Source organism: Podarcis muralis, chromosome 15 (genome assembly GCF_964188315.1).
Source record: "Podarcis muralis chromosome 15, rPodMur119.hap1.1, whole genome shotgun sequence".
In the NCBI taxonomy this organism is placed as follows: Eukaryota; Metazoa; Chordata; class Lepidosauria; order Squamata; family Lacertidae; genus Podarcis; species Podarcis muralis.
The window spans coordinates 29,695,476-29,714,702 of record NC_135669.1 but is presented as its reverse complement, the minus strand read 5'-3'; the positions used below and the strand labels follow the sequence as shown (position 1 = coordinate 29,714,702).

The 19,227-nt window shown below is 51.4% G+C and overlaps 1 protein-coding gene across 3 annotated transcripts in view; it reads right to left on the bottom strand.

Moving 5' to 3' along the window:
* Positions 1-9: 9 nt before the first annotated feature.
* FSIP2 (fibrous sheath interacting protein 2) overlaps positions 10-19,227 on the bottom strand; it is a 38,743-nt gene continuing 19,525 nt past the window's right edge. For 2 of the 3 annotated variants that reach the window (XM_028707389.2, XM_028707388.2), the window contains exons 15-22: positions 10,245-18,823; positions 9,316-9,570; positions 6,221-6,412; positions 4,844-4,965; positions 4,089-4,114; positions 3,598-3,653; positions 2,850-2,901; positions 10-291 (exon numbers count right to left, since the gene is read on the bottom strand). In XM_028707389.2, the coding sequence (XP_028563222.2) occupies positions 80-291; positions 2,850-2,901; positions 3,598-3,653; positions 4,089-4,114; positions 4,844-4,965; positions 6,221-6,412; positions 9,316-9,570; positions 10,245-18,823 (9,494 nt within the window). In that variant the 3' untranslated portion in view covers positions 10-79. The remainder of the gene's footprint in view (positions 292-2,849; positions 2,902-3,597; positions 3,654-4,088; positions 4,115-4,843; positions 4,966-6,220; positions 6,413-9,315; positions 9,571-10,244; positions 18,824-19,227) is intronic. The other variant, XM_028707387.2, reaches the window with a different exon arrangement.

Genomic DNA, 19,227 nt, shown 5'->3' with positions numbered 1-19,227 from the left:
GCTACTCCATTTCTGAAGAAAATATTTATTCTCTCAGCTGTATAAAGGTAGAGGAAGAGTAGGAGTAGGAGTTTGGTCATCAGGCCTGGTCGCCAGGGACTTTCTCTTGGGATGTACTGGGTTCGGTCATGGCCTGGTTGCTGGGGACTTTCTCTTGGGACGTACTGGGGTGGGTCAGGCTGCTGGCGGACGTTCGGGAGAAAACTTTGGACAAGGCATTGGAGACTTTCTCGAAGACGGAGGGCTTCTGCTGGAGTGGCGGCTGCTGCTCGGTGGCAGTTCCCTCTTGATCTGAGAAGCCAAAACAGAGGTTGGTCATGGAGTCATGGAGTCAACCTGCCGCTCACAGCCCCTGTGAGTGCATCAAGTGGGAGCAAGGGTGTACTCCAACTCCCATAATCCCCAGCGGTCAGTCACACTGGCCCCATGAGTTAATGCAGTGTTTCCCAACCTTTTTTGGGCAAAGGCACACTTGTGTCATGAAAAAAATCTCGAGGCACACCACCATGCCAGATGGGGAAAGGTCACTTTTTACTTATGTAAAAAAAAATTAAAAAAATAGTAACAGCATAGAAGGTAATGGTAGATGACTGTTAGGGTCTCCCCCCAAATGCAGAATTCTATTAATATCTTCCTTAGCGAGCCGCGTTAACCCCTGTAATGCTTTCTATAGAGTAAGCATAGGGGACACTGGGGGATGTGGAACCAAGGGGGCAGTGGGCCAAAAGAGTTCGGGATCTACTGCTTTAAACAGAAATAAGAGCCAGTGGGTTCTTCCTTTTTTTAAGTATCGTTTCAGCGGGGACAGCAGTCCGGATTTCCAAAAAGCGGCGCTTTTTTGCGTCTGAGCAAAGAAGAGAGAGAGGGGGGAAAAGAGAGAGAGATTGATTTGTGGCTGCGCAAAGGGGGGAGGAGCCCAGGAGTAAAAGTAGGAAGGACGAAGGGAGGGGAAAGGAAAGTTAATAGAAGGAAAGGCGGGTGGGAGAGAAAGAGAAAGAAAGAGGGAAGGAAGGGGGGAAGAGAAGTGGAAAGGAGGGAGACCGAGGCGGGGGAGAAGCGTCTGGAGAGTTGCTCCAAAGTTTGGGGGGCCGCGGGGGTGGGCGCGCGTCCCAGGAGGCGGAGGCCAGCCCGGGCTGGGAGCCGCACCGCGGCCCGGGGGCGGTAGGCGGACCGCGGCTCCTAGGATGTGGAAAGGGGACGGCGGCGCAGGGGGAGGAGACCCGCACGGCTAGGGCAGCGGGCCGGAGGTGGGCGAGGGGGGCCGCGATCCCGTGCGCCGCGAACATGGCCTCCTTCCCCGCGGGCCCCGCCGAGCCCCCCGGCCGGGGAGGGCGGCGCGCCCCCGCCACCGGAGGAGAGCAGAGGCAGGAGGAGGAGGACGAAGGCGCTGCCGAGGAGGCGCGCCAACTTCTGCCAACTTCGGCGCCCGCCCCGTCGCCGCAGGCTCCTCCCGGCCGAGAGCCAGAGGACGGCGGCGGAGCAGGAGGAGGAGGATCGGGTTTGGCGACGGCTGCTGCGTCCTCTCCAAGTGCGGGGCTGGCCTCCGCTGCGCCCGATCCTCCGTGCTTGCCCGCTTCTCGGCGGAGCAGGTCTCGTGCGGGTGCGAGGCGCTGCTGCAGGCGGGCGACCCCGGCCGGCTGGGCCGCTTCCTGGGCTCGCTGCCGCCCGACGCCGAGGCGCCGTGCGACTCGCCCGCCTCCCTCCCACGGCACACCAGGCAACGTCTCGCGGCACAGTAGTGTGCCGCGGAACACCGGTTGGGAAACACTGAGTTAATGGGATTTGGAGTCCAGCAATATCCCGTTAGATGGAGAGCAACGCAGGCAAAAAATTCCGGGCAGCCGAGACCCTCACTTGTCTTCCATCAGACAAGCATTTGGCTGCTTGAGTGTCTGGGTTTTGTTTCATTTTTACACCGCCAAAATTTACGCAAATTTTGACCTATTCTTGTTTCCTCCGCCCCCTCAATTGTTCAGGCTTTTAATGTTTGTTTTTTAATTCTAAAATGGTGTAAGCTGCCTTGGATTGTTTAAAATAGAAAGGCATGGGGTGTGTCTATCAATGTTTTAAATAAACTTAATCTCCTATATATTTTGGAAACTTGTTTGCTTATCTGCTATGCATTTGCACACTTCTTAAGACAGTGGTTCCCAAACTCTTTTGGCCACCACCCCCGGCATAAACACATCCCTGATTCCCCCTACCTTATACAAAGCATTACTCAGAATAGTGGTTTGCATGACCCACTAAGGAAGCTAATAACAAAATAATTCAAAACAGTAACAATTAATTGCACCTTTATTCTAAATCCAATAAAAGGGTTTAGTTTTATTAATTCAACAAAAAACTGATGAATTTGATGTAGTGATACCAGCTTCTCAAAGACTGATAATCATTTGTGCCACCTGCCACCCCCTTGCCTTTGAGGACCCCCCAAAAGGATGGTACACCCCCCCCCAGATGGTGGCATTGCCCACTTTGGAAACTACTTGGATCCTGAGATTAAGGAGCCATTGGGGGGGGGGTCTTGGTTGCCATTTTGACTCAAGATGGTGGATGGAACCTTCAAAAAAACACAGCAATTTAAACCACCGGTTTCAAAACTCCACTGATTTTGGGGTGGTTGTTGTTGTTTTCAAATTCCTGAGCAAGGCTAGGTATGTGGGTGGGACTACTGAACATAAACCCACTTTGTGGTTCCCTGATGTGGACATGTCCATGTCGTGCTGGAAGCCTCCCTGTTCCACATCCCTAAGGAGGGAGGTGGCCTGGCGTGGCCTGCCCCCCAACCACTGTTCAAGGGACAAAAGTGACGTCCACACCCCGAAACTGGCAGCAAGAAAACTTACATGATTCGTACTCTATGACATGCTCTGGAACGTCCTGGTAAACAGACATGATCTGTGAAAGGAGGAAGAGGTCAGGAGGGAATAGGAGAGAGGGGCACATAAAATGTCCTTGTCCTAAATCAGGATAATCAAGTCCATTGCAGGATGAGAGAAAGAGAGCTTATCCGCGCTTATCTTTTGCTCTGCTCTTTCCAGGCACAGCTCCACACTTTACTGCTCTGTGTCTAAGCATGCTTTTTTGTTTCTTGCCTTGGAGTTTTCACTGCAAAAACCCACTCTTTAGCACTCAATCAGGGCAAACATCAATTCAGATTTTAAGCAGGTTGCCGTTTGCTCCTATTGAGCTTTAAAGAGCAAGTTTTCACAGGGGAAAGCTCCAGAGCAGCGTTTCCCAAACTTGGGTCTCCCAAGTTTTTACACTACAGCTCCCATTATCCCTAGCTAGCAGGACCAATGGTCAGGAATGGTGGGAATCGTAGTCCAAAAACAGCTGGAAACCCAAGTTTGGGGAACACTGCTTCAGAGCAGGGGGGTGAAGCACTCTGACACAGAGCTTCTAAGTTCAGACCGTACCTGAAAAGAGTGTGGATAAGCCCAGAGAGACCCTTTTCCTGCCTAGTCCTAAGTTCTTAAGGGCTTTATATATGTGTCCCTGTAGCAAATTGTCAACCAGTACAGATCTCTGAGCCTGAGTGATCTCTGTGGACAGGGTCTCATTCCTCTCCACAAACACGCTATGGCAATTTACCTCGAAGGGTCCTGAGACTGCTTCGGTGTCCCGGGAGAGGTGCATCTCGACTGCAGCTGGAAGAAAACAGGTGAGAAATGGCTGTGTTACAATCCAAGCCGAGGATGTGGTTGTGCTGCAAGCGACCTCAACAGGGTGAGGTCGCTCTGGCCCCATAGACAGGCGCTCCCTGCCAGCCCGTGTCCTCCCCCCATGAAAACTGTACCCACAATTCACTGGGTCCTGATTCCCTTTGGGGGCATCCTTCTCGCAGTTGTGTGCCTGGAGGAGGCCTGTGGGCCAGGTCTAGAGGCCTGAGACCCCCTTTGGCACCCCAGCCCCCATGTGGGGCTCTGCACAGGGCAGCTTCTAAGGAGCAGCCACTCTAGAACCATAGAATGGTAACGTTGGAAGGGAGCCCAAGGATCATCTAGTCCAACCCCCTGCAATGCAGGATTTAAACACACAAGTGCAATTGTATCAAACCCCAAAGCAACAGAAAGAATAGTCACCTTTATCCAGAATCTTCTCTCTATCACTGAAACAGATACAGAAAGGGCTTGGTTAAAATGCTGCGCTTGTAATGTGTCCTCTCCCCATTTGCACAGTGGCCTGGAGTTTGCCCCTCTGCCAAAGCCTGTTTGGATCGTGGCCACAATAGGTGCAAAGCCCAAGCATGAGGCAGGCATCTGGGTGGTTGTTCCCACAAGCGGGATCTTACCACGGCACACATAGAAACCACTGGGCCAGTGGGTGGCCTGTGCCTCCCAACTGGAGAGACTTTCACCATTTGCTTGTATGGATTTTGGCCCGGATGCGGGAGCGTGGATTGAACCGTAGAGTTGGAAGGGATGACCCAATGGTCATCTAGTCCAACCCCCTGCAGTACAGGAATCTCAACACGTGGTGCCCCATCCAATTTGAAACCATCCCGGACCCTGCTTAGCTTTGCAAATGCGCTAGTGGTTTTGTTGCTGTGCCACGCTAAAAGACCAGCTTGCCAAGTGGTTACAAAGCCACCGCTTTGTCGAGGGAGGCCTGCTTCCACACTCTGCTGCCGACAGCAGTCTCCCCACCTTCACTTCCCAGCAGCTGGCGTTGAGAGCTTCACTGCCTCCAACAGTGCAAGTGAAAAAAAACCAACCAACCCTGAAGTTCAGTGGGGAACCAGGATGCGCTTTGCCTGTGTGTGAAGAAACACATGCAACTCCTGAAAAGTGCCCCTGCTCTCCAAAGCCCAGCCCACCAACAAATGTTGCCCTCGCACCTGTCGGAGATCGATGAAGGCCCCACGCTGGTTGTGCGGGGAGTGCTGCTGGAAAAGGTGACAGGGCTGCTCTCCTCTGTTTCGGTGATGGGCGGGCTCGGCATATTGGTGGTTTCGGCATCCTGCGGAAAGGAAAAGGTAAGGACTTTGTTTTAAGCTCTCAAAGTCAACACATAATTCAGGAAAGTGGGGGGTGGGGCATGAATGGAGGACAAATCCCCATTTTATGCATCTTGTTTTGCAGTTTGTTTGTTTTTTAAGTATAAGCCACTCCCTCAAAAGCCATGTGCCCAGTAATCATTTTCACTGCTGTTTTTATTATGAAAACCTACTATTTATTTTGGAAAGTTGTCTTTCTGTTCACATTTGGACAGCTCTTAAGAGATCACAACCAAATTTTGCACAAATTTTCCTGAGATCAATCAGACGCCATTTGAGGATGACAGACATTTTAAATGATGCTGTCTTTCTTAGCCACTGGTTTCAAAACAGCACTGATTTTAGGGATTTCTTGGAATGTTTGGGAAATAGTAGGTATGAGGCTTCTAGTATTGAAATCAAGTAGGAAACAAGTAAGATTGGACCCAGACATTCTACAGGTCTTAGAATAATAGAATTGCAGAGTTGGAAGGGGCCACAAAGGTCATCTATCCCAACCCCGGGGGGGTGTCAAACCCACAACCCTGAGATAACGTGTCTCATGCTCTACAGACTGAACTATCCCAGCATGGTCCACTCCCAATGTTTCAATTTGCATTTGGAGCAGTGGACAAGAAGTGTAGGGCAGGATACCATCTCTAAATTTTGTTGCTCTGACAATTCATAAATAAAATCCACCTTTCAGTATATACATTTTCATGAATCTCCCTACCGGGATATTCTTGCACAATAGGTCAATTTAAATAGCAAGGCTGCTGTTTAAAAATAACAGAACGGAAACGCAATAAAGATTTCACCGAGCAGCCACACACAAGACCTTCCATCTCTGAAAACAGTTGAAGGGACAAGTAGCCCATCTCCAGAACTGAGCATATTTTTCCAGGTGAAACCACCTGAGTTTTCAAGTCCTGAAGGGTCAGACCTCTAATTACACCTGTTACTAAATATTATCTCACATTAATGAAAAGATTTCCCAGTTCCTGTATTCCAAATGGATGCCTACGGTACAACGGATCTTTTTAAAATGTCCGCCGTGTGTCACTTTAACGGCTTCTCTGACCTGATTTCTCTATCGCCCTCCTGCTGGGGGGCTTGGGGTGGGCCACAAACTGGGTAATGAAGGGATAAAGGGGTCCCCTCCCTCTTTCCTAGGGGACCCTCCCGCTCCCGGGGAAGACAGCCGTCTCTCTCAAGAGGTGAGGGGCCATATGGACTCACCATCTGCACCTGGCTGGTTGTGGACTGGGCCGTGACCTCAATCTGTGGGATAGGGGGGCCTTCCTTCTTCTCTTTGGCCTCACCGCTGCTGCTGGACAGGGTCAAAGGGGGGCAGCATTTGCTCAGGGACAAACTCTTCTTCCGGCTCGCACTGCTGGGGGTCTTCGTCAGGAGAGGATCGCTTGGGATGCGCTAGTTGAGGGCGAGAAGGGGGGAGGGGAACCTCAGAACAGTTGGAAGTTTGGTTGCATCGCAGCTTGCTGTGATAGGACTAGAGAGGATTGCCATACAGTTCGTACTACCTTGGATCCTGAACGCCTTGCAAGTGTTGTAAACAGAAATTGCCCTTTTCCCTTATGGGGTATCCAAGACCCCCTATAGAGTCCTTACATAGGTTCCCTATTGGTAGGAAAGAATAACAGAGGCCAACCAGAGAATATTGAGAAGCAAAGCAGCTAGTAAGCTTGATCTTTATTGATCTGTTGCAACAGGGTGCTCCCCTCACCCGGAAAAATGACGCACAAAACCTTATAAAGACTTTTGGAATTGCCACCCTGTAGATCAAGACCACCCCCAGAAACATCATACATACATCACAGAAAAGGCGGTCTTAAAACAGAAATTTGAATGTTGTTTTTCTCCTGTCGTTGTTTATCTCCTGTCTGGCAGGTTACTTGATTGGATTGCCTGGGGAGCCTGGCCATTCTTTTGTAATGATAAATACTTAGTTCCTGGGCCATGTCACAGCCTATTCATATCTTAAATGTGCCCTTAAGATAGGATTTGTGAGGAAAGAGACAATGGGAGGTTTCCCACTTTGACCTTGCAGAGAAAACATTTGGTCAGTTTAGGAATCAAAATGGTTCCAGGTCAGTCTTCCTGGGCCGATCTATGTACGTGCTTGGTTGGTACACTTATGAACATTACCATATGTCTAAGACCTCAAAATTCCTATCACACAAGTCAAACATTTTGGCTCCCGAACGCTGCAAACCCGGAAGCGATTGTTCCAGTTTGCGAACGTTCGCTGGAACCTGAATGTCTGACGGGGCTTCTGATTGGCTGTAGGAGCTTCCGAACTTTGGTTTCCAAACGTTTTGGAAGCCGAACGGACTTCTGGAATGGATTCCGTTCAGCTTCCAAGGTATGACTGTCTTTCAAATAGTGAATTGGGGGTGGGGAGGGGCGGAGTGAAGTTGCTGAGCTAAACAAAATCTAGACTTCCAACATGGGTTTCAGCGATTTCCGCCCAGACACTGTTTCCGACTGCCATATTCCGGCTATATCCAGGAAAATCCAGACTTATGGCAGCCCTAGGCTAGAGGATATGAGGTTAGAACACATCACAGCAAGGGACCCGAGAGTCCCTTTGACCTCTCTGCCAACTTCACTATCTCCTTAAAGCTTAGACTCTTAGGTTGCATCCTAAGGGGAAAGAGACTGTGCTGACCATCAAGTAGTAGTAGTAGTAGTAGTAGTAGTAATAATAATAATAATAATTTTTATTTATACCCCGCCCTCCCTGGCCAGAGCCAGACTCAGGGCAGCTAACACCAGTAAAATTATAATAAAAACATAATGGGGGGGAACCAATTTAAAATACAGGTTAAAATGCTATTTAAAATGGCTTTTCCCACCTGACTTGCCCCACCCTCCAGCCCTTGGAGCCTTCAAAGCTCTTTCCAGAGGGAGTTGCTGCCACAGTCATTATGTGTGTGTGTGTGTGTGTGTGTGTGTCTTCTGATGAACTGAGTAGAATCCAATTATGAGTCCTGGGAGTTGGGAGAGCGCTTTTGCGGATTCAACAGTGCTTAAGTTGTTGTTTTTTGGTTGTTGTTAATGTTGCACACCCTTCAACGTTTCTCCAATGAAAATATTCTGTTGTTTTATTTATACCCCGCCCATCCGACTGGGCGTCCCAACCACTCTGGGCGGCTTCCAACATATATAAAACATAATAAAACATTAAACATTTTTAAAAAACTTCCCTATACAAGGCTGCCTTCAGATGTCATCTAAAGATCGTATAGTTACTTATATCCTTGGCTTGGGGGGAGTGTCACAAAACTCCATACCCTCCAACATTTCCTGTTTTCCTGCTGTGATATCTGTTTTCTGCTAATTTCTTGCCTGGGCAGCACACTGTTTAATAGCTATGCAGAGAGAATGCCCCCCCCTGCTCTTCAGCCTTGGTGATGACCACCAACTTGGACAGCTTTAAAATAAGATTGGACAAATTTGTGGAGGAGAGGGCTATCAATGGCCACTAGTCATGTGTGCTATGCTCTGCCTCCGTGGCTGGAGGCAGCAATGCTGCTAAGTATTTGTTGCTAGAAGCCACAGGAGGGGAGAAGTGCTCTTGTGTTTGAATCCTGCTTGCGGGTTTCCCCACAGGTATCTGGTCGGCCACTGTGACAACAGGATGCGGGATTAGATGAGTCCCCTTTGGCCTGATCCAGTAGTCTCTTCTTGCATCCTTATGTCCTTGGTCCTACCAGTGTCCCTCCCATTTCCTCCAGACTTCCAAGGATCCTGACCTCAGTCCAGACCAAAGCCGTCTTTCCCATAGGGCTTAGTGGTGCGTTGTGCTGCACCACGGCGCCAGCCTCTCAGGGGCGCCCCAGCAAGTGGAGGAGCTGCGTGGCTTTGCAGGAGGCCTCCCCTTTCCCTGCAAGCCCACCAGCTGCACCCCGCCAACCATAAGGCTGGTGGACGTGCAGCTTCCCTCCCAAGCCTCTGCAGGGATCGCTCTCCTCCCGAGGAGGCTTGGGAGGGAAGCTGCGCTCTCCTCCCGCGGAGGCTTGGGAGGGGCGCAACTTTACTCCCAAGCCTCTGTGAGGATCGCTCTCCTGCAGCGGCATGGGGGAGAGTTGCGTCCCCCCCATGGTTGGCAGTGCACAGCTATGGCCACCCCAACACTATCCATGGTAATTTGGGGGTGCTGGGCGGATATTTGCACCCCGGCACCACATCTGCTGAAGACGGCCCTGGTCCAGACCTTCCCTGAGCCCCTGTGGATCAAGAGGCGACTCTTCCTCAGCTAGGAGGACACAGCTGTGGGCTGCATTCCTTCCTTCCCTGAGCCATTTGCTTACCGTGGAATGTGAGCTTTCGCGCCGCTTGGGCGCAGGCGGGACCTCAAAGTAAAAGGATCTGTGCTCCTTCAAGACTTGCTCCTCCCCGTCGCTCTCCAGATCACCGAGGTGAGGGGCCCTGCCAGGTTGGTTGTCCTCGATGTCGTGAGCCACGAGGCGGAGGATCAAGTCCTGCTTGCTTTCCACGTCCTTCAGGAGCTCGACCTTCGTGATGTCTGGCCTCATCAGGCTTTGGAAGGAGTTTCTGCAGACCGCCTGGAAGTGCAAGAGGAGGATGAGGGTTGGGGTAGGGGTGGGAGGACAGTACCTTTTACCTGCGAGGAGAGGCACACCCAGGAGGCTCTGCAGAGACAGGTTCAAGTGAGCCAAGCCTCAGATCGCAACTTAACAATGAACAATTTATGAGCTTCGGAACGCGACTCAAGTTACAAAAAACCGTGCATGATATTGAAAGTGTTTTCCTATCGACAGTCTATATTAGCAATGCCATCATATAAATCTATGGTGTGACCACATTTGGAATAGTATACAAAGTTCTGGGACTTCCAGGGAGGATCATGGCGGACTGACCGTCTTCTGTCGGCAGCTTGCTGACAGAGATAATTATGTAGTGATTGATGATAGCCAAGGCATAAATCTTGGCTACTGAAATTCACTCTAAATATGAGAGTGAATGGGGGCTTAACGTGAAGACTTGATTTTTCTTCCACTCGGGGCAGGATGCCTTAAACCAGGCATGGCCAAACTTGGCCCTCCAGCTGTTTTGGGACTACAGTTCCCATCATCCCTGACCACTGGTCCTGTTAGCTAGGGATGATGGGAGCTGTAGTCCCAAAACAGCTGGAGGGCCAAGTTTGGCCATGCCTGCTTAAACCAAATCTACTTCTGCACATGCAAAGAAGCCTCCCACCCCACCCTGCCCTGCCTACCTCCTTCGGCCTCACCCCAAGGCGCCCAGCCATATCCAAAGAGGGCCTCCGTTCTTTCCTCTTGTTGGGATCCTGAGAGCCGAGGTTACTGGAGAGACTCTTCCCTGACATCGAGGCTCTCCTCAGCTCCGTGAGGCTCATGCCTGTCTTTGACATGCACATCTTTTTCAGCTTCTCTAGGGGCTCTGTCTTGATGGACAGGACGGCTAAGTGCTCCGCAACGATCTCTGGGTCGACCTTCAGCGCCTTGTGTCCGATGCAGGGGATGATTTTCACTGGCATATCACTCTTCTGCAGCAGGGTTTCCGCATCTTCGGGCACAGTGGGCAGACCTGCCAAATCCAACTCGTCCTCGTCCTCTTCTTCGATGGAGCTGACCCGAGCATAGACTTTGCTGACAATGCGGTCCAGTTCCAGGGCACTGACGGTCTCGTTCTCTAAGTTTTCGTCACAAGGGTTGCCACTGATGGAGCAGCTGGAGACCTCATTGATGATGATGCTGGCCACCTGCTCAGGGAAGAGGACCTTGTGGGTCATCACGTCGTTGTACAGCTCTTGCTGGGACCCGGATTTCTCCAGGACGTTGCTGAAGACGCTGTGGACAACGTGGTCGACCTTCTCCTCGTATTGGGGGTCCAGCTCTGGCTGGTTGCTGTAGGTCACCAGGTCCATTTTGTTCTTTGACATCTTTTTCTCCACGGACGTCTTCAGCTGGCAAGCGATTTCGTTGACATATGTCTTGGACAAAGCCTTCTTCTCTTGGACGCCCAAGTCATTCTGGGCAAGTAGGATTTTTGTGAGCAACCTGCTTAGGATCTCCTCCAGGAAAGCCACTGGCACTTGTGTGACCAGGGGCACCTCTGTGGGTTCCATTGCCCCAATATTGCCAAGGAATTTCTCGATGATCTTGTCTGTTTCCAGCTTTATTTCCGCACTGGAGCGGGGCAACTCGTCCTCCATGTTCGTGGTCGACTGGAAATCGCGCCCGGAGATTTCACTCACCATGAAGCAGGCAACCCGGTTGACAAAGTCCTCATTCTTGTTGGTTAAGTCATCGTACATAGAGGCTTCAGAGCTGGAATGTCTGAGGATGTCAGTGTAGACGGAATCCACAACCTCCCCAACTGCCCGGCTGTCTTCTGAGCCCAAGTCCTCCAATTCGTCGTGCTGCCAGACTCTCATATTCTTCTTTGAAAGAAGACTTTGCAAGGAGTTAATCATCTTTCTGCCCACCTCCTTCATTAAGGCAACACTCCTTGTATCCAAGTCGTCCACAGGGAAGGCATTGAACAGTTTTGAGAGGAATTTAGCAGCCACCTCCTCTATGATGATGGACGACAACCCCTTGAGGTGGGATCGCAGTGGTGTCTCACGCTCTGCACCCTCAGGACCATCCCCATATTGTTCCTCCAGGTTTCTTTCCGCTTCCATGGCCTCCTGCTGTCGGCCAAGCTCCTCCGAAAAGTACGCCTGCATCGGGTTCCCATAAATCTCTTTCATCACCAAGTCAGTGATCCTTTCCATAAGGATCGTGCAGCCTGTCCTGATGCATTTCTCAATGGCCGATGCAGTTCCAAACTCCGGCAAAATCTGGTGGTAGACGGTATTGGCCACCGTTTGGCTCACGACACGGTTGGGCTGCACCCTGTCAAGGTACTGGACCTCAGCGTTCTTGTCCTTGGAGATCTCTGACATCACATTGCTCAGGAGCTTCATGTGAATGAAATCGAACTCTGCGCACTGTTCCTCGGCGTCATCGGATGACGTCGTGGGGAGGGGAAAAATTTTGGACAAGAGGATTGCGAGAACCTCGTGTATGAACCTCTGAGACACCAGGACCGGGTTTGGTCTGTCACTGCTGACTGGGGATGGAGTGCTGCTCTTCTTCACCTCCATCAACACTTTATTTGCCATCTCTCCCATTTCAAAAGGTTTTGAGGCCTGGCTCTGGGGTGCCCTTGGCAGCCCCTGGATCTGGTATCCTAGAATCTCTTTCTTTATCGCACTGGCCAATCTCTCCACTAACATCTGGTTGCTTTCCTTGCCTCCCCAGATAGGGGCTCCAGGAGCCCGATCTTGCAAGATGCCGCACAGAGAAGCATGGATGATTTTAGCCACGTCCGTCTTCCCCACAGATGGGAAACCCTGACCTTTGGTGGGGAGCTGCAGGACCTTAACCGGGGACTTGGCAAACTCCTTTAAAATGGATTCCACTAGATTTCTGACGGAGGACTCCTCCTCCACAGGTACTGCCTCTTTCTTCTCCACCGGGCACACACTGGTTGTTGACGAGAGCAGCTTGCTTATCAGCCCGCTAAAAATGTCCTTCAAGAAAGTGGAGGAATAAACACCTCCTCCATCCTCAAACTGCATCGCCTGCACCTCCCCTTCCCCAAGTTTCATGTGGTGGATCGTCCAGCCAGCTGTTTTTGCAGAAAAGCTGGAGGAAGGAACCGGCGGAAGTTGACTGGGAGGTGAGTATGGCTTTTTGCGCTGGAGCGTCCAGTCATCTGCTTCTGCAGGAAAGGCAGGAGGAGGGTGAGATCCGCAGGGAGGCGAGGGCATCTTATCCTCGTAGATTGTCCAGCAGTCTGGTTTTGCGGACGTGGTGGGAGCAGAAGACAAAAGTTGGCTGGGAGGAGAGTGTGGCTTAACGTAGTGGATCGTCCAGCGGTCTGTTTGTGTAGAATAGGTGGGAAGGGGAGACTTTCCAGGAGGTGAGTGTGACTTGGGAAGTGGATAGTCTGGCCTTGATTGACAGAGAAACGCTGCACTCTCTTCCTCCGTGGATTCGTAGTTTTGGTTTAGAGACCCGGGTTTGACGTAGACGGCCTTGCAGATATTGTCCATGAGGCCCTGGATACTTTTGCCTGCCTCGGGAGATGGTTTTCTTCTTGCTTTCTTCCTGGGAGGACTTCTTTTCCCTACACTGCCCAAAGGAGAATCTGGCGAACTTCCAGGGACCCATGACGGAAACATTTTGTGCATTATCTTAAGGAACATCTCTCCAAACATGGAGCCAGAGGGTGTGGTGTCCGGGAGGATGGTCTCCACTCGGTCAAGGATTGTCTCAGCTTCCAGAAACAAGAACAGGTATGGGGAAGTATCCCCAGTAAACAAAGGCATCAGCTGGTATGCACAGATTTCTCTGATTATTAGTGGAGCTAGCTTTTCTGCTAATGAATGTCCTTCGTTTTGGAAAGCTTTAAAAATCTCACACTCCGATCCAAGCTGCTCCACCAACTTCTCATAGATGCAGTTGCTTATCTGAATCACTTCTTCAGGAACAATCTTTGGGAGAGAGAGGTCTCCCTCCGCACCATGAATGACCTTGACTTCTGATCTTTTGAACTCGCACACTAAAGCATTGACTAGCCTGGTAACTAGATCCCTCATCTCAGACTCTGATAAACAGCAGTCTTTGGAATATGCCAAAAAGTTTGGGGAGGACAAGATTTTGCAAAAGAAAGCCACAACAACATCCTCTAAAAAGGCTGCAGAGTAGATCCGCTGAGAAACTGGCTTCTTTTCCTTCTGCAATTTAGCACATTCGCGGGTGGCAGAATCACTGCTGTCTAAAAACGGGTGGAGGTGGAAATTCAAAATCTCCCTTATGAGCAAATTGGCAACTTCACGGAGGGTGCTGTTCCCTCGGACCTTGAGAGTACTCTGAAGCTCGCTTTGGGAGTTAGACTTCTGCAAAACCTGGTTGTAAACTGAACAGGCGATGTCCTCTTTGGTTTCTTCGTCCATCTCTGGAGTTTGCCCCGAGGTGTTTCCCAGCAGGATCTGATGTGCCAGAATCTCTGCAATGACATAATGTTTCAGGTTGGCGACCATCTCGGCGAAATCTGTCTCTGAGAAGTCAACCTGGTTGCCAACGCAAGCGCTGATGCTCTCTGGAGTGGGGAATATTCTCTCCAAGAGCTGGTTGAGCATGTCCTCCAGGAGAGTGAAAGGGAAGACCGTCATGCAGGAGCTTAGGGAGTCTCGGGCAGAAGGGTCCACATAAGAGGGCGCCTCGTGAGATGTCGTAGACTGGAGGTGATACTTAAACATTTCGTTGATAATGAAGCAAGCTATCTGAGTGACGTACAAGTTCCGCAGGCTCTCTTTGTCTTGTGGGAAAGGCTGCTGCAACATCACTTCGTGCAAGACGTCACAGTAGATAGAGTCCACCATGCACGCGATGGCTTCTTCTGAAATGCCAGCTTCTCCCCTGTTGCCGTAAGTGCTAATCCAGATGGCCTGCTTCAGAACAATGTCCAGGATGTCTTTCTTCAGCTGCGCAATTGTGCTGTTCATTTCAGAGCCAAAGCTACCTTCGCCCTGACCTAGGCATGCAGTGCTACTAGAAGGAGATGGGAAGATCTGCAAGAGCAGCCTGTCAACGATGGCCTCCAGGACCGGGTAGCAGAGCACGGTGGAGTAGGGTGGTGAAGCATTGGCTCCAGGGACACCCTGGTCCACCACCAGAATCTCATGGATGAGGCACTTTGCTTCTTCCACAGGAGGCGGACCTGTTGTTGACCCCAGCATGCGATTGATGGCACCTTCAAATATCATGGTGGCTGTCTGGTGGGACAAGACATGCCTCTCTTCATCAGTATCTTCCTCAGGCTCCAGGTCTTGTGTGCTGTCCTTGTAGGTTCTGCCTTCTGGCACGGAGCCCAGGGGCGGCTCCTCGGGACCCTCTTGGATGTGCTGCTGAGCTTTCGTAAGCTCCTTCGTAAGTGACTTCACCAGCTTCACAGCTGTGTCTCCAATGAAGTCCCCGGGACCACTTAGAGGGGTGTCCGAGAAAGAGTTGGAGATCCTTGATATCAGCTGAGAAATGACTTCTCCTAGGAATGAAGAAGGACTCGACGGGCCTCTCTTCCCCGCCAGGCTTGCCTGCCGCAGGTCCAAGGGCTTGACGGTGGTTTTGTACACTTCGAACCTTGACATGGAGTCTCCTGCGGCTGCTCTGTCCCAGGTAGGAGACTCCTGCCTGGCTACAAAAGGCTGGACATGCTGCTGCAGGATGTCACCCACAAGGAACCCGGCAATTCGGTCAATCAGGCTTTTGCTCTTATTCTTCACATCTCTCTGGACGGCTTCGAGGGAGCCAGATTTCTGTATGATCTTGCTGCACAGGGAATCGGTCATGTTCTGGACATCTTCCTCCGAATACTCACATTGTTCTGGGTCTTTTGTAACCTTGATTTGATGCTTCAAAAGCTTCATCTGGACATCGTTGAGCAGCTGGGTGGAGAGCTTGCTGAAGTCTGACTCCGACAGGTGCCTTTTGTCCATGGATGTGGAAGGGAAGATTTTTGACAACAGTCCAGTGATTAAATCTTTCAGGAATCCTGAAGACAGGAAGGTGCTGAATGGAGACCGGCTCTCGGTTTCCTCCTGGGTTTCAGAAACGTACTCGTGGAACGGAGTTGAAGGTGTAGCCTTGGGCAAGTCTCCAGAAAACAGTGGATGGAGAAGATAATCAGAGATGCCTTTTTCAACCAATCTCTTAATCTTGTCAAAGAGGGCACTCTGTCTCCCGCTGCTGAGGTCGTCTGGCGAAGCAACATCTCTTTCTTTCATCAAACTGTTGCACACAGAGTCAACCACATTCTGGACAACAATGTCCATCAAGGGGCCCATTAAACTCGGCTCATCTTCTTTTGGGACTCCGGTAACTGCAGCCTTACCAAAATGCAAGTTGATTGAACAGGCCAATTGCTTTGCAATTTTTTCCAACTCAGCTTCATGCCACCCTTTGCTTGATTCTTTCTTGTCCCTGGAAACAGGCAGAACGTTGGCTAAAACTCTGGAAACAATTTCTTCTAAGAAACGAGCTGGGAAAACTCCTCCACAGGGACCCAAGGGTTCCCCAAGGCTATCCAGAACAGTCCTGACAATGTCCTCAGACAGAGCTTCAGGGTCGGGGCATCCTGAAGAGGACTCCTCTTTAGAGACGAATCTCTGAAGATGATGGTTCGTGATTTCCTGAATTATGAAGCTGGTCATGCAGTCTATAAAATCCATATCCCGACGCTTGATGTCTTTCTGTATAGACTCTTGTGAGCCAGCCTTCTCCAGCATATACCTGTAAACAGAATTGACCATGGTCTGAATCTCCGTCTCCGAATGGGAACGGCAGGGGGCGTCCTTTTTGGCCACCCAGATTTTGTGTTTGGAAATGGACGCCATCACTTGTTTGATCATGTAGGAGCAGAGCTCATCAAAATCTGTTCCCAACACCTCCCTCTTCCCTGGCTTTCGCTTCGCACCCTCGCAGGGCGGGAAGAGTTGATTCACCATCTGGTTGACAACCCTTTCCAAATACTTCTGAGACAAGACAGTAATGTACGCCGGGGTCGGCTGCTGCCGCTTTTGGAATTTGGGGAGGCAGATGCAGCATTCGACCTTCTGGATGATCTGTTCGGCCTTGATGTTTCGGAAGGCATTCCGCGGCAGCCTCCGGCAAACCACCGGCGGCAGTTGGTAATCCAGAATCTCCGTCAGAATAATTTCAGATGCCCTCTCAGCCAACGACTCAATGTCCCTGCCTATGTCTCGGTCGGCAGCCAGCTGGAACCCAAACTCCCTTAAGATGGAGTCAACTATTTTGCTGACTGTTCGGCTGTCCACCCGTGGGAAGTATGCCTTTTCATCGGCCCTCGTCAAAACCCCCACACCAGCCTTGGTAAACTCTTCCACCAGGGCACTGACAAACAGGGTGCTCATCTCCTGGAGGTCGATGCAGGTGTCCCGGTTGTATTTGCTGTGCAGCGAAGAGAAGATCTTGAACAACAGCTGGCAAATGACTTCCTCCAGGAACGACGCCGAGTAAATGGTAGTGAACTCCGGGTGGAACTGCCTGTGATCCCCACGTCCTGACATGGTCACCACTTCTCTCCGGTAAGTCCTCACGTTGCAAGTGGCAGAGTGAGGCTTCCTTCTCGCATGCTTGCCGCTCGGAACCCGGGAACTGTATGTCCGGTGCTGCATGGCCGTTTCCAGCACTGTCTTGCTCCTGTCCCGCAAGCTCTTGCGGGCCTGATGCCTCCCTGAAACGGGCGCTTTCCACTCCGGCCGCCTGCCTCTCGGCAATGAGTGGTACATGTCACTTTTACCACTTCGCGGGTGCTTTTTGCCAAAGCTCTGCCCCTGTCCCTTTTTGCAGGGCCCCTGTGAGAACCCCACGGCCTTCTTCGAGTAAGGTTTCCCATGCCCTGGATGATCAATGCAGTGGGAAAGCTCTGTGATCACCGGTTTCACCAGGGTATGTGCCAACATGTCGAGCGCTGACTCATAGGAAGGCACCCCTGCCTCAGGCTCCACCCAGGGCTCCTCGCTGTACTGGATGTCGTATGTCAAAATGGTGGAGGCAGAGTCCGTCTTGTGGGCTTCCACCTCCCTGCTTGAATATTGGAAGAGCTCGCCGTCGCTGGCACTCTTCCGGATGTCACAGAGCTGCTCGTCCTCTGGGAACTCGTCAAAAGCAAAGGTGCCGGTGAAATGGTCCGTCGTGATGCATTTGTCCAACAGGGTCCGGATCAGCTTTTCGCTCACGACGTCCAGCAGGACGACGGATTTGGGCGAGAGTCCCAGGTTGCCGCTGAAGATCTCATTGCCCAGCCTGTAGGCATGCGGGCACACAGACGAATAAAGGTTCTGCCTCTTAGGCATCAGGTCTGTGTCATGATATCGCGACATGTTCTGAGCTCGGGCATCCGGGAAGTGCCCCGCGAAACCGCCCTGAGGCTGACCAGGCCACATCGAGTCCAAAATGATGTGCAGGACTTTGTTGACGACCTGCTTTGCTTCGGTGGACTTCAAGCTGCGGATGAAGCTGTCGAGGTTGGAAGCGACGCAGCTGAGCCGCTGGTTCTTGTGGGCAATTTGGTCCATTGCTGACAAGCAAGCCACCCCTTTGATGTCGCCGGGGCCTCGGCAGTCTCCCCTGGAAGCTCCGCAGGCACAACGAGAGGAGAAGTAGGGCTGCTGCTGGGGCAGTGCGTCCCGAGCTTTCCTTTCGCTCATGGATTTGCAACTGATTTCGATTTCCAGGCACAGCAGGTGGGCAACCTCCTTCACGAGAGGGTGGTAAACCTCGTCAAAGTCCGCCAGGCAGAGGGGTGGCAGGCAGATGTACCTTGACTTCCTCGTCAGGAAGCCTTTCCTGCTGACTGTCTCCTGCAAGATGTTCCTCTCAGACAAGATGCTCAGGATCCTCTCGGATATGTGGAACGCCAGCTCTTTGATGTTGACGGGAGCTGATTTGGGGCCCCTGATTCCATGCTCAGGGCAGCAAGAGTCCACCGAGCAGAACATGGAGAGGCTGGTCTCAATGCCATCGCTTCTCTCTCTGGCGCCTTGCCGGGCACAGGGGTTCAGGATGCTCCGGATGACGTTGGAGACCACCGCCTGGGTCAAGGGCTCCCAAAACACATCGAGGCAGGAGGATTGCCTCTTGCAGTGGGGCAGGTAGGTGCTCCTCCAGATCCGTTCCTGGAGCCACCTTGATTCAGACTGGATCATCTCCTGCTTCCACGCTGGGCAAGAGGCCCTGTAACCCTTCTCATCCAAAGCATCTGGGGGAGGAAACACAGACAGGTTTACTATCACACACCTCAGGGAGCTTCTGAAGCCCTGGAAATACCACGAACCAATTCTGGAAGTCCCAACTTGGGTAGTTTGGGGCAAAAAACTGTTACTGTTAACTATTAACGGGGTTGTGTCCCCAACTAAGTTCTACGCAGAGTTAGACCCATTGAAATTAACAGCTCGTCATAGCCATGGCAATCAATTCAATGAGTCTACTCTGAGTAGAATCGGGTTGGGTGAACGGGTTCTTTCTGCCTCTGGGTGGGACTTTCCTCCCTGGGAACCCGTCTCACGTAGCAGGAATGCTGCTCATCAGACACTTATGCACATTCTCAAACACACTGGCCACAATGTCCCTGGCAATGGAGCTGATCTCTGCCTGGGAATCACT